Source organism: Vicugna pacos, chromosome 2 (assembly GCF_048564905.1).
Source record: "Vicugna pacos chromosome 2, VicPac4, whole genome shotgun sequence".
NCBI classification, from domain to species: Eukaryota; Metazoa; Chordata; class Mammalia; order Artiodactyla; family Camelidae; genus Vicugna; species Vicugna pacos.
The window spans coordinates 30,619,973-30,635,730 of NC_132988.1; the positions used below are offsets into that span (position 1 = coordinate 30,619,973).

A 15,758-nucleotide genomic window follows, 5' to 3' on the forward strand; every position below is an offset into this window, starting at 1 on the left:
CTGGTCTGGAACCAAAACTACAACATCTTTTAAGGTATGCCTGTATGTCTATAGACCCTACAAATATTATAAGAATAAAAAGGGAATATCATCAAAAAACACTCACAAAATGCACAAATTCTTTACATACAAAGTACAAAAGCTAACTTAAGATAACCTAGATTATCTAAATAGTCTTATATCTATTAAAAAATTTAATTTGTATTCAAGATCATTCCAACAATTCCAAGCCCATACGTCTTCACTTCAAATCCTACCATTCCTTTAAGGAATCAAAAATAACAACTCTATACAAACTCTTCCAAAACATAGAAAAGGAAGGAACACTTACCAACTCAGTTATGAGGCAAGATTCCCCAATACCAAAACCAAACAAAGATAATCCAAGAAAATACAAACCGAAATTCCTCATGAATATAGTACAAAATCTTAAAAGAAAAAGGCAAACTAAATCTAATAATGTATAAAGAGGATAATATGTCACTATTAAATGAAGTTTATCCTGGGAATCACAGACTAATTCAACATTTGAAAACAAATCAAGTAATTTACAATATAAATAAACTAATTAAAACAAACCATATAATCATTTCAAAAGACCCAGAAAAAAGACTGAAAAAAATTAGCATCAATTCATGACTCAAAACTCTCAGCACACTAGAAATAAAAGGGGACTTCCTCAACCTAATAAAAAGAATCTATGGAAAACCTACAACTGATATCATACTTAATGGTGAAAGACTGAATGCTTTCCACCTAAAATTAGGAACAAAAAGTAACAAGGCAAGGGTGTTATATCTTATAACTTCTATTCACATCATGTTGGAGGTCCCAACCAACACAATAAAGAAAAGAAAATAGAAAAGTAAGAAAAAGAACTGCATCTAGTCATAGACAACATGATTGTGTAGAAATATATCAGTGTAGACTTTATCAAAGAATCTATTAAAAAGCTGTAAGAACTACTACTAGTAAATTTATCAATGTCACAGGATATAAGGCTGTGTTAGTCAGGATTCTCCAGAGTAAAAGAACCAATAGGATATATAAAAGTAGATTTAATATGAGGAATTGGCTTACAAGATTATGGAGGATGAGATGTCCCATGATCTGCCATCTGTAAGCTGGAAACTTAGGAAAGCCAGTGGTGTAATTCAGCCTGAGTCCAAAGGTCTGAGACCTAGAGGAGTCGATGATATAAATACCAGTCCGAGATGAGATGTGATGTCCCAGCTCAAACAATGAGACAGCAAAAAAGGAGTAAATTCCTCCTTCCTCTGTATTTTTGTTCTATTTAGGCACTCAGTGGATTGGATGATGCCTACCCACACTGGAGATGGCAATCTACTTTACCAAGCTCACCAATTCAGATATTAATCTCATGCAGCAACAGCCAGAAGTAATTTTTAAACAAGATATATGGGCATCCTTTGATCCAGTTAAGTTGACAGATAAAATTAACATCACAAAGAATAATATAAAAATCAATCTTATTTCTATATAATAGCAATAAACAATTGGAGAGTAAAAATTTTAAAGCACCATTTACAACAGCACCAAAACCATAATATACTTAGGGATATAGGTAACAAAATGTGTACAAAATAAACCAAAAACTGTAAAACACTGAAGAACAAAAAAGACTTAAATGGAGAAGTATACCATATTCATGGATTAGAAGATTCAATACTGTTAACATTTTAATTCTTCCCCAAATAATCTGTAGATTCAATGCAGTTTCAATCAAAATATCATCTGGAGTTTTTATAGACATCAGTAAGGTAATTCTATAACTTATATGAAAAAGCAAAAAAACTAGAATAGCTAAAACAATTTTGGAAAAAAAAGAAAAAAGGTGGAGGACATACTGATTTTAAGGTTACAGTTATCAAGTTGTGCTAGTAGCAAAGGGATAAACAGAGATAAGATGAGGAGAATATTGAGTCCAAAATTAGATATATACACATAGTTAATTGGTTTTGATCAAAGACTAAAAGGCAATTCAATGGAGAATGAATAGACTTCCCAACAAATGGTGCTGAAATCATGGAATATCCATATCCATACTTCTATCATATACCAATAAGAAAAAAATTAACTCAAAATTGAATAGAAACCTGAATTAGGTAAAAGATAAAAATATAAAGCCTCTAATAGAAATCTTTGAATTCTGGATTAGGCAAAGGTTTCTTACATGGACACCAAAAGCATAAACCATTAAAATTAAAAAAAATAAATAATTGCTGATCATTAAAAATAAGAAGCTCTGCTTTTTAAAAGGCACAAAAAAAAGAAAAGATAATCTCCATATAGGGAGAAGATATGTGCAAATTACATATGTAATAAAGACTTGTATCCAGAATAAAGAATTCTTAGAGCTCAGTAAGAAAACTCAATAAAAAAGTCAAAATACTTTAGCAGTCACTCCACCAAAGATACACTCATGTCAAATAAGCACATGAAAAGATGCTCCACATCATCAGTCGCAATGAAATACTACTACATACCTATTAGAATACAAAAAAACAAACAAACAAACTTACGATACCAAGTGCTGATGAGAATATGGAGCAACTAGAATCCTCATACATTGCTGATGGTAATGCAAAATGACACAGCCACTTTGGAAAACTGTTAAGAAGTTTCTTATAAAGTTAAACATACATTTGCCACGTGACTTAGCAATCCCACTCTAAGTATTTACCCAAGTGAAATGAAAACTTATATTCTCAACAAAACCTGTAAGCAAATATTTATAGCGTCTTTGTTCATAATCACGAAGAACTGAAAACAACCCCATGTCCTTCAACTAATGATAAACTGCTTACATTCATGCAATGGAATATTACTTACCAATAAAAAGGAACAAACAACACACAAAAGTATGGATGAATCTCAAATGCATTATGCTAAATGAAAGAAGCCAGAGAAATGGCTATATATGATTCCATTTGTATGATATTCTGGTAAAGGCAAAAATATAAGGGTAGAAAATAGAAAACAGGGGTTGACTACAAAGAGGCAAGGGAGAATCTGGGGGAAGTAATGGAACTGTGCTGTAATTTGAGTAGGTGGTAACTACATGATTATACATATCTGTTAAAATTCCCAAAACTATACATGCAAAAAGTGTGAAACTTAATGAATATAAATTATAGCTTAATTCTTTTAAAAAAATGAAATAAAAAAGATTACTCTGGATCCTTATAAGGTAGTCAGAATGAAAGGAAGGAGACAGATTAAGAGCTTTTATAATTAACCAATGGGAAAATGATGGTGGTTTTTGCAGGGTGATAGAGAAGGTGAGAAGTAGTTAGGGTCTGGATATATTTTAAAGGGTTATGGATATAATCTGCTAAGAAATAAGAAACAGAGGTTGAAAAAGAGATGGATCAAAGATGACATCAAGATTTTTTTCACCTGTAGAACTAGAAAGATGGAGCTAATATTTACAGAGATGTGGAAGTCTGGAAGAAGTCCTTGGAAAGGGGTGGGAATTCAGACTCTGGATTTTGGACTTAAGAAGTATGACATGTTTATAAAATATTAAGTGAAACTGTTGACTACACAGTTGGTTATTTATATGGAATACAGGATGGAGTCTGTACATATAAATTTGACACTCATTAGTATAAAGATACTATTTAAAACAATGAAACTAAATATTATTACTTAGAAGTCACTGAGGATCAGAAAGATAAGAAATTTGAAGACCAAAAAATCCTAAAGCATCCAAAGCTTGGAGAAATGGGGAAAAAGGAAGAACTAGCAAATAAGATTCATGAAGTAGAATAAGAACTAATAGGGTCAAAGAAGAAGAAATGTGTTTCAAGACAGAATGATTGATCTAATGCTGATGTTGGAAGAGGAGGATTGATGTGATCCTTCTTAAACACAGAGATCTCCAGAGTCACTATCAAAAGCTAATTTGCCAGGGTTGAGGAGGGGACCAGATTTGCAGTGTGAGGGGTAGAAGCTTGCTTGAACGAGGTATCAGGGATAAACAGGAAGACAGATATTAAAGGCAGTAAAAAAAAAAACACCTTATTTATGCCTTAAATTCTATTTTGTAATAGCAATATGAGTTCTTTGTATTAGTATTGTTTTATAGCATTTCCCAATCTTTCACCTTTAAATCTTTCTGCATATTTATGACATACAAACAGTATAGAGTTGAATTTTCTTTAAATCCAGTCCATAATTGTTTTTCTGAGAGTTAATCTATACAGCATTTCTTATCACAGCAATATATTATATTGATTTCTATCTTCTTAATTTTTGTTTATTTTTTTCTGTTACTATTTTTAAAAATTAGAGATTATAGAACACAAAGATTAACAAATGTACATATACATTTTAAAACAGAATTGATTTAGAAATGAAAATGAGAACAAGAAATTAAATATGGAAAAAATTCAAGCTTTCCAAAAACATTATTCAAAAAAAATCTTTTGGTAAATACCTGAGACTTCACTTAACAGAGCTTAATCATTTATAACCCAGGAAGGCAAAATTTTTAAGAAACACAGAGCTGATACCCACAAAACCACCAATTAGACCAATATATAAATTCCAGATGCAGGCAAACCCATGTGCAGATCTTTCAAATGGGATTCCTCCCTTCTCTCAGGAGTAAACCACTATATAAAATTTCTTTATTAATTTCCCTTGGCCTTCATGATTTCTATGTGCTATGCATGTACCCATGAGTTATATACGATGGAATTGACTGAACTCCTTATTTTACACATCCTCTACTTTTAAGATTAAATCATTTTGTCACATGTAGCTTTAGTTCTTTCATTTTCCACTGCTGCATATTTTTCCTTAACATGTGTTTCCTTTATACTACATCTTATATTCTACTATAAATAGGCATTTAAAAATTTTCATTTGTTTTTTATATTATAAACAATTTTGCTATAAATGTTCCCTTTGGTGAGCATTTGCAAGAGTATCTCAAAGTGAAACTGTTAGGTTATAAGATGGTATGTCATTGAGATTTTAATTGGCAAATCTCAGTAAGAAGTATAGTATCTTTTCATATTAACTGGCCATAGAGTGTTTTTCCCTCTATGTGAAGTTCCAGCTCATGTTTTACTACTTTTTCTACTGATCTTAATCTTTTTCTTACATTGATTTTTTTAAAAATCAAAGTAAAGTTGATTTACAATATTATATTAGTTTCAGGTGTACAACACAGTGATTCAATATTTTTATACGTTATACTCCATTTAAAGTTACTACAAAACAATGCCTTTATTTCCCTGTATTGTATACTACATGCTTGTTGCTTATCTATTCTATATATAGTAGTTTGTATCTCTTAATTGCTTATCTATTTCCCTGCCCCTTCCCTCTAATTATTTGTTAATTTTATGCATTGTAAATTCATTTCTTTGGGATTTACAACTTGAGAAAGTGCCCATGATATGATGACATTAAGTAAAATGAGCAAGATGGAAAATGGTAGATACGGCACAATCCAAAATGTGCATATGGGAGAATAATTACTTTTTGGCAATGGAAGATGCTGATGGTTGACCAGACCACTGTCTTTAAGAAGGCTCCATTTTTAAATAAATCATATTTATTTTTATAGCTGTGAAACTTATCCTCTGATTCTTTTCCTTTGAAATGAAGGGCTCTTTTTTTTTCCCTTTGCACAGAGCAATTTATTTGCCCAGTTAGCAGTAAAAATGATTGAGATTATCAGGGGAACAGAGTTTAATTTGTACTTTATTCAAAGACTTTGCATATTTCTTTAATAATTCTTACAAGATTTAAAACTAAATAAAGATGCTAATTTGAAATCTTCGTTTATTTAAAATGTGATCACTTTCTCCTTTTATCATGAAAAAATATACTAACTCTGATTTCAACAATAACTTTAAATCACTATGAGTCACTGGATTTTAAATATACTGTATTGTATGGCCTAATTTATTAAGTTAAAAGTGGATCCCTGGGAATTTAAATAAATAAATAAAATAAAATTCATCTCTTGGGTCTTTAATTCTATGATGTGAGGAGCATACATTACCAATTTTATGTACTTAAACAACACAAAAAAATCTTGTAAGCAGACTGAAAATCCTTAGCAGAATACACTTGAGAATTTTTAAAAGTTTAAAAGTATGAAGTTTTAAAAAGTTTAATCAACTCTAGTATTCATAGTAATATTATTTCATAGTATTGTTTTCCTGAGACTATTATATCATAGCATAAACAAATAATTCTGTGACTGTGGTTAGGAACAAAGTTTTTTTTCATGTGTAAAAGGTGATAAAAACATTAAATCTAACAAATTAAAGTAAAAACCTTTAATCCTAAATTTGAACAAAAAATATAAACATAAATTTATAATGTATTTTTCCTTAGAATAATTTCCAAGCTCTTTCAATTGAAAAGGCCTAGAAGCATTGACCAACTCAGTAGTAACTGGAGTACTGACAAAGCTTAACATGGAGCCAGCTGGCAAACGAGAAAGCTGAGTCCAACTCCACTACTACAGAACAAAGTAAAGAAAGGTGGATTTGGAGTTAAAAGTCAATAAACTAAGTATCAAAAACTACTGAGTAAAACCCATCTAACATATTTGTGAGATCATAGTGATAATTTTCTTTTTTAAAATTGAGTTATAGTTGATGTACAATATATAAATTACAGGTGTACAATATAGTGATTCAGAATTTTTAAAGGTCATACTCCATTTACAGCTTTTATAAAATATTGGTTATATTCCCCATGCTATACAGTATATCCTTATCCTTATAGCTTATTTTATACCTAATAATTTGTACCTCTTACTTTCCTACCCTGATACTGTCTCTCCCACCTTCCCTCTCTCCACTGGTAACTACCAGTTTATTCTCTATATCTGTGAGTCTCTATTCACTAGTTATCTGTACTTTTTAGATTCCACATATAAGTTAAATCATACAGTATTTGTCTTTCTCTAACTTACTTCACTTAGTATTCTATCCATCTATTTGTGTAGTCTTCAATTTCTTTTATCAGTATCTTACAGTTTTTCAAGTCTTTTGCCTCCATAAGTAGGTTTATTCCTAGGTATTTTACTTTTTTTGATGTGATGGTAAATAGCATTGTTTCTTTTTCTGTCTACTAAATTCAGAAGCAGTGATGAAAACAGAATTATAACCATTTTGCAGCCACTTGTGAAATAAAAGTTCCAAGCAGTGATTATCAGTGGCTACCAATACCACAAAAAGAGAGACAGTCAAGCATTATGTGCCTCCTAGTGTAAGTATTCAATACTACACATGACATATTCTTGCAAAAATTTGAGCCTGAATCAGATCAAGCCTTGGTATCAAAATCACAAAGAAAATTCAGGACCAGAAAAGTGGTTGAGTAAAACCATGGAGATGTAATTAGAAAAATCCAGAATGTGAGAAATTCTACAGGACAAACAATCTCATTTCTACAACAGTAATATGGAAGGAAAAAGGACACAGTGTGAATCTATAGACTAAAAGAGACATATCAACCTATTGCAGTGTTTGGAACTTATATGGATCCTGAATTTTTTTTTTAAGTGATGAATGAGGAAATTTGAAAACTATTTTATATTAAGGAATTAGTTAATTTTAGATGTGATAATGGTACTCTGTGTTATTTATGTGTTAAAGTAGATAGTTCTTATCTTTTAAAAACACACATTCATGAAAAAACATGAATAGTACGATTAGGAGTTTGCTTCAAAATAATCCAGTGGGAGGTAAAGAGAATGAGTGGAGTCGAGATGAGATAAAATTGGCTCTAAGATGATTAAGTAGCTAATGGGTAATGAATACACAGGGTTTCATTATACAATTTGCTCTCGTTTTGTATATGTCTGAAGTTACTCAAATTAAGTTTTTCTTTAATCTGCCTTCAGGAAAGCCTGTAACAAAATTAGTTACACTTGCCTGAAAATGTCAGATTCAATTTATGAATCTCCTAAATGTATTTACATTTTCACACAAAGCTAAGGCCTTAAAACAAAAGAATGATGCTAGTGGTATATTTTAAGGAATCAGGCCAGTGAAAAATTTTCCTTATTTAGAGAAGAGAAGCATTCCCAGCAATCTCAAAAATCAAATGAGACACATAAAGAACCAACCAATTCTGTATACTTTTAAGTAAGTGTTTGGGTTTTAGCATGATCTGATGTTAGAGCAGACAACTTTTAGATCACCTTTGTAACTACTTGCCTATTCACCAAGGGTAAGGTGGGATTCAAACTTTGTCCTTTTACAATTTGTACTTTTAAGTCTCTAAAATGTTCTGAAGTTCACCAAAGGATTAAAAAAATGCTGAGTTCTAAAATTTCAAGTCTTTTACCAGATACCTAAATGTTTTCCACAAATACAAAAGAGCAAACTTTAAAAACAATTTAGAACTGCTTAATACTATTCAGACACTTACACAAAAGCAGATTTACATACCTTGCCTGGACTGTGAAGGTGCTACAGGAACTTCTTGGTTTGGCTCAAAAGGAAGTTCAGGTGTTAAGTTTTCAAACTGCTCTTTACTAATGAGATTTAGCTTCTTAAAGTTCTCAACTTCTTGCTGAAGTAGAATGAAGGAATCTAATTACTAAACTGGCTAACAGAGTAACCAACAGACAACAATTGATACCAATCTCAAAAAATGAGTTTTAAAAACATGGATTAATTGCAACAGAATAAAAGAAGATGTTCTAATAAAGAATAAAGCATTATACTTAATAACAGTTAATATTCAGTTAAAACAAGCTTGAGAACCCTAAAATATAATGAATATTTTATAGTTACACATTATAAGAGTATACATTCTTGTCATTATTTGTTGAGCATTTACACATAAGATCACTAGAATACTACAGAATAGGCTACAAAGTAATCTAATACATGTTCCCTACCCTTAAGAAGTGTACAAGTTAGATGAAAAGAAATGTACACATAAAAATATTAGTATATGAATAGTGATGCTCTTTGGTATAAGAATTGAGATCATAAGGGAGGCATCACAGAAGGGATGGGACAAAAGTAGCTCCTACTGATGACAATTTAGAGAAAGGGAAAAGTATCCTAAATTTTCAGTAATGTGAGCAAAGATGAGAAGCTTGGAATAAGCAATTATTTATTGAAAGATAATTCACTGAGAGAAAGTTTCTGTAGAACCAGTGACAAAAAGTCCTGATAAGTTGGAGAAAGCTACTAGAAGATCTTTAATACTAAGCCAAGAAGTTTCTACCTTATTTTGTAGTAACGGGAAACATGTGACAAAAGATAAATCTAGATGACTCTGGAAGATTCATTTCTAAACCTTTTACAAGCTTGGCAGCAAGGATGCTCAGCAGGTCTAAGTTGTTAGCTCAAAGGAAAAATGGGCCCATCCATACCCCGGGAGTTTCTAAAGCATCCCCTTTCTAAACTATTGTTACATAGTCACTTTGACCATTTCCTGCCCTGACCTACACACATGTAAAGCATTACAGAAGTGGAGGCCATTCTCTACTGAAATGTTGTTTGGCCTTAGTGCATAAAGACCATCTATGCCTGGCGTAAGCTATGGTATAAAAAAAAAAGAGCTTGAGAGATTGCTTGCACTCTACTACATCTTAGAGGTTTTCTTTGGTAAACTGTGTATCATGGACATAACTCAGTGTTAATGGGTCCATGACCCTACACAGAGTAACATCCAAAAAGGGTATAAGCAGGTTAGAAAAACAAAAAAGTATTTGTTAGGTGAACCAAATTAAACACCATCATTACAAAATAGTTATGGTACCTTGCTCTTAATAGCTAACCAAAAAAATCTTTTCCTTCGGTCTTTAGTATAAATAATTACTTGTCAGCTCACACCATTTATTAGATCCCATTACCCTTTAAGTGAGGATTTATTATCTTCTCATGAAAATGCCTTAAATGATTACTTCAGCTCTTGCCCCATACCAAAATTGCTTTCCCCAAAGTCTTTAATAAGCTCTTCAAGCTAATTCAGAATCATTACTCGTCACTGTCCTTTATAGAGCTTGCTATTAGCACCTCCAACTTCAAAAAACATTTATTGTACATTTATCATATGCCAGAGAAGAAGAAACACAATTCTATCCTGATGGAAACACAAATAATATTTCCCTTTATTAAATTTAACTTTTTAATCTAATTAAGGTATAACACACAAACATACATATACATACACACACCTAGAGAAGTGCATAAATCATAAGCATCTATCTCAATGAGTAGTCAAAAGTGAACCGACCTACAGAACCACCATTCCGGTAAAGATAGCATTGCTAGCATCCTAGAAGTACTCACGCTTCTGTCACTACCCTCTCTTTCTTCCTAAAGATAAGCAATATGCTGATTTCAATTCTATAGATTCATTTTCCCTGTTTTTGAACTTTATAAAAAAAATCATAATGTATAGCTTCTTTCATGGAAACTTATCTTCCTGAAATTCATCTATAGTTTGTGGCTCTATAGCAGAGGTCAGCAAAGGCCAAAATTTGTTTCTGTAAATGGTTTTACTGGAACAAAACTGCATCCACTTGTTTACATATTGCATATGGTTGCTTCACTGCTACTGCAGAGTTGAGTAGTTGCCACAGTTAATGTATGATCCATAAAGCCTAAAATATTTATAATGTAGCTCTTTACAGAAAAAGTTTGTCCATCCTTGCTCTATGGTATTCTACTGTATGATCAAACCACAATTTAAAAAAATCCATTCTACTATTGATAAGCATTCAGGTCCTTTCCAGATTACAGCTATTATAAATAATGTTGCTGTAAATATGTCTTCCCAAAACAATAATTTTGGTTAACAGACATACATTTTCATTGAGTATTTACTAGGACTGGAGATGCTGAATCAGGGAGTACATTTCAACTTTAGTAGAAAATAGCAAATACTTTTTCAGAGTGGTTGTACCTAACTACATTCCCATTAGTAGTATATTGAAGTTCCTATTGCTCTACATTCTCATCAACACTTGGTATTGCCAGTTTTTAAAAACTGAGTCTTTTTGAAAAGGACAAAACTACGGATGTACACAACAACTCTGGTGGACCTCAAGGGCATCATGATTTAAAAATATCAGTCTTAAAGGGTAACATGCTGTATGATTCCACTGATAAAACATTCCCAAAATGACATTATAGAGTGGCTACCAGATGAGAAACAGAGGGCAGGCAGGTGGATGTGAGTTTAATAGCACAAGGGAGATATTGGTGGTGATAAAACAATTCAGTGTCTTGACTTTAATGGTAGTTATGTGAATCTACATATGAGAAAATGACATAGAACTATACACATACATATATAATAAATGTCAATTTCCTGGTTTTAATATTGTATTTTAATTTTAAGATATAACTTTGGAGGGCTCTTGGTGAAGAGTACACTGGACCTCTCGGTACTATTTTTCCAATTTCCCCTAAATCTGTAATTATCTCAAAAATTTGAAAAATTTAAATATGTAGGCACTGACTGATAGGTGTGTTACCTCATTGGGGTTTTAATTTACATATCTCAGATTACCAATAATGATGAAAACTTTTAGTATATTTTATTTGGATAGATTTTTAGGGAGGTGATTATTTCTGTTGCTCATTTTTCTATAGAGTTGTCTTTCCCCTTGATTTGTAAGAGCTCTCTATAAAATGTTGTAAATGCCTTTTTACACTCTGTAACTTGCCTTTTCACTCTTATGGTGTCTTTTGGTGAAAACCTTCTTTTTAATGTAGTATATTTTATCTATCATTTCCTTCATTGTGTTATTTCCTGTTTAATAAATCTTTCTGTTCTAAAAGATCATGGAGATAGTACCTTAATCTATAAGTTTTATTATTTTGAATTTACATTTAGAACTACAATATATCTAGAACTGACTTTTTGTGTATGATATGAGATAAGGGTCAATGTGCACTTGAAAAGAATGTGAATTCTGCAGATGTTGGATGTAGTATTTCATTTGTCAATTAAGCAAAGTTTGTTAACTATGTTGGTCACATTTTGCACATCCTTAGTGAGTTTTTCATCTGCTTGCTGTATCTTGGATTTTTCTTGATAACATTTATTAAAATCTTCCCTGTGATTATAAATTTGACTATTTGCACCTGTCAATTTTTGTCTTATATATTTTAAGGCTATGTTACTAAATGTATACAAAACTAATATATTTTCTGGGGCAACTAAATGTTTTATGGTTATGAAATGTCCCTTTTTATCTTGAATAATTCTTTTTGCCTTAAAAATCTACTTTATCAATAGAGTTACACCAACTTTGTTGTGGTTAGTGTCCCTATTTATTTAAATCTACACATATTTACCCTTTCCATTGCTCTTCATTCCTTTATGTACCTTCAACTTCTTTCTGGAATCATTTTACTTTGCCTAAAAAACTTCCCTTAGTATTTCTTTAAAGCATATCTGCTGAAAATAAATTTTCTCAGTTTTTGTATGTCTGATGGCTATTTCATTTTTAAATAGCTTCATTGAGATATAATTTACAAACCATAAAACTCACTTATTTTAAATGTATTATTCAATGATTTGTTTATCTTTATTTCCTAACACTAGTTCTCTTCCAGTACTGTGATTATACCATCCCATTGTCTCCTGGCTTCCATTATTTCTGCTGAGAAGTTAGCTGTAAGTCTTACTATTGATGCTTTTAAAGAAATCTGTCTTTTTTCTCTGGCTTTTGTTATTTGTTTCAGCAATTTTAAATTATGGCCTTGATGTGGTTTTCTTTGTATTTATATTCTTTGGAGTTTTTTGGACTTCCTGAATTTATCCCTCACTATATGTTTCATCAGTTTTGGTAAAATGTCAGCCATAATCTCTTCAAATAGTACTTCTGCCTTATCCTCTCACTCCTCTCTTCTGAGAATCCAATCAAATGTACGTTTGAGCTTTTGACTGTATCTCCTACCTCTAACACTCTTTTCTGTATTTTTCATCTTTTTTTGCTCCATGCTTCAATCTGGATTTTTTGGTTTTTTTTGACTCATCACAGTAATTCTGTATTCAGCTGTATTTTTCTACTGTTAAATTAATTCACTCCACAGAGTTACATTTTTCATTTCTGGAATTTCAATTAAATTCATTTTTAAAATTTTCATTTCTTTTATAAAATTCTCCATTTTATCTTTTTAAAAATGCATGTTAACAGCAACAAATTTAAAGTGAATTTTATAACTCTTATCTGGATTTCTATGCATCTGTCTCTATTTTTTGTTGTTTCTTTTTTTTTTTTTATCTTGTCTTCTTGTATGCCTAATTATTTTTTGAGGGCCACACACTATTACTGAAAATCTGAGGCTTAGCATGGTATTTTACTCCAGAAAGAAATTGTGTTTGCTTCAATTAAGCAGCTACAGGCATCAGCCTGTTAATCCAATAAGGAATTAAAATGATTAGAAGCTTACCACTACTTCAAGACAAAAATAAATAAATAAAATTTAAAAAGAAGCAGCTTACCCTACTGAGATCACATCTTTTTAAGTTCACCCTAATATTCTAGGATATAGGCCTTTAGAGTTCCCAAAGCCTGGAAGGCCTACTAGATGCCCCCCCCCCCCCCCAGTTTCTGAACTCTAAGCCCATGAGTTTTTCAGAAAATTTCTTTTAAGTTTCTCAGTTGCTTCTTCTGGAACTGGCAGATGCCTCTAAGGGAAGTGCAGACCTGAATGCCAGTCTTACTTCTTTAGATTTCCTTCTTCCAAATTTTGACCACATGATTCTTTACTGTCTTGTTAGTGCCAGTGTGCCTTCATGTAGATTTTTAAACCTACTTTTATAGTTCTTCTCAGCAGAAGGGCTGATATGAATTACCTAGTCTAGCACAACCGGATGTACAGCCAAAGTCTAATTTTTGTTTTTGTTTTTATAAATTTATACCTTGTCTTGCTCAAAAAGGGACCAAAGAGACAATAATCAGTGGATAAGAAAGACTTGTAAACAAGTTAATTACATTTCAGTATAAGTTAAAAATAGGCACATATGAGGTAAAAAGTTAGAATTTAAAAAGTGATTTTTTTCCTGAGGTGGATAAAAATAAAAGCTATTGAAGAGGTATTTCCTGGGAAAAGTAAAATTTGAACTGGGTTTTGCAATCTAAAGGATGAAACGAGTTTGGCAAGTAAACAATGTAAAACAATACTGCAGGCAGAGGAAATAACACATGCAACTTGGTATTTATGGAGTATAACTTTTAAAACTGAAAGCAGTGGCACAATGAAGATGCATATGTAAGAGCCAAATTATGAACTGTTGTTTGCCAAGAATTTGAACTTTATCTTGAAGAGAGTAAAGAAGCACTGAAGAACATTAAGAAAATTAGGGAAATGGTCAGATTAATATTTTAGAAATTTGAGGAATTTGCATTATTTTCCTTGGGATCACTTACTTTGAAAATAAAGTAAGCCTGAAACTATCTGCAGCCATCATTGCCACCTCATGGAGAAAGCCTGACTTAAATGAAGCTAACACAGAGGAAAGAAGACCAAAGATAGGAGTAGAGAAATGCCAAATCATTCCTTGCAGTCTTAGATAAAGACATGCCAGGAAGCAAGTACTGCTTCTTGGGCTTCTGGTAGTAAATTCCCTCACTTGCTTGGAAGAAGAGAGGAAAGGAGAAAGAAAGGAGGAAGACAACTTGGACAAGAGGAAAGCTAGAAAGAAATGAACCAGAGCCAAGAGCCTAGGGTACAAACCATATGGAGAGATGGTTCAGGCCAGAACTGTCACATGGCAGTAGGGATGGATAGGAAAGGATGGACAGGACCTAGTGACAAATGTTGGAAGTCAGAAATTGATGAAGATTCCTAAGGCACCCAACAAAAATTAAAAAATATAAAAGACAGAATTAGGGTATGTTTCCTTTAATTTTTTTAAATGGAGACAAAATATAAATGAGATACCTGTGGAACATGAAACAGTTGGAATATTGGTTATATAGTTCTACTGGTTATATAGTTCAAGAGTCCCACAAAGACGTGAGGAAATCATTAGCATATAGTTAATGATTAAAAACCTAGGAGTAAATTCTCTCACTTGTGGACAAGGTAACAAAGTAATAAAAGAAGCAGGTCAAGGATACAACCAGGGAAAACCACATTTAAAAAGCAATCAAAAACAGTACATTTAAAAATGGCTGAAGTGGTAAATTTTTGTATGTATATTTTAATACACACACACACAAAACCAAACACCCCCCAGTAAAGGCAAGCAGACCACCTCGTCATGCCATAAGCTATGAAAAGTACTAAAAAATGAGGATATAACAGTTGCATATATGACTCATCTTGAGAGAGCTCTAACCTGACCAAACATGAAACACTTTGAACATCAAAATGAATGACAGGAATGGAATGGTATACATTTTAGACACCATATAGTGTCAATGGTATACTGACACTGAAAAGATAAAAAGAAAAGAGAAAGTTAAAATTTAAAAAAAAGGAGTGGAAAGTTCTCTTTTACAGAAGAATGCCAACTAATTAACATAGAGGGAATAACAAAAAATTATCATCTTATAAACACCATAGTAATAACTGATTCAGGCAAAAATCATCAATGGAGGGTAAAACACTGAGTGAAGATTGCTGGGAAACAGTTTTAAAATATCACTCCAGAGATCGCTTATTAATTACAAAGAAAATCAGGTACCTTCACCTGTTGCAAGAAATATGAAGAGAAGAAATATGGTGGACCATGATAACTAAATGACTGATTCTGGAACTGACATCTTATGTCTC

At 32.0% G+C, this 15,758-nt stretch overlaps 1 protein-coding gene and 1 long non-coding RNA gene across 17 annotated transcripts in view; one reads left to right on the forward strand and one right to left on the reverse strand.

The window, feature by feature from the left end:
- LARP1B (La ribonucleoprotein 1B) overlaps positions 1-15,758 on the reverse strand; it is a 103,701-nt gene that overhangs the window by 30,731 nt on the left and 57,212 nt on the right. For 5 of the 10 annotated variants that reach the window (XM_031691840.2, XM_072937633.1, XM_072937626.1 and 2 more), the window contains one exon: positions 8,451-8,574. The exons of 3 other annotated variants lie outside the window; for them this stretch is intronic. In XM_031691840.2, coding sequence (XP_031547700.1) covers positions 8,451-8,574 — 124 coding nt within the window. Of the gene's footprint in view, positions 1-1,080; positions 1,181-8,450; positions 8,575-15,758 lie in introns of all 10 variants that reach the window. 2 more of the 10 variants (XR_012058944.1, XR_012058941.1) reach the window with 1 other exon arrangement.
- The window catches only part of LOC140685695 (uncharacterized), a 90,427-nt gene that overhangs the window by 26,019 nt on the left and 48,650 nt on the right, over positions 1-15,758 (forward strand). For all 7 annotated transcript variants that reach the window (XR_012059034.1, XR_012059026.1, XR_012059027.1 and 4 more), the window contains exon 2: positions 7,136-7,263. This is a non-coding gene — a long non-coding RNA (uncharacterized lncRNA). The remainder of the gene's footprint in view (positions 1-7,135; positions 7,264-15,758) is intronic.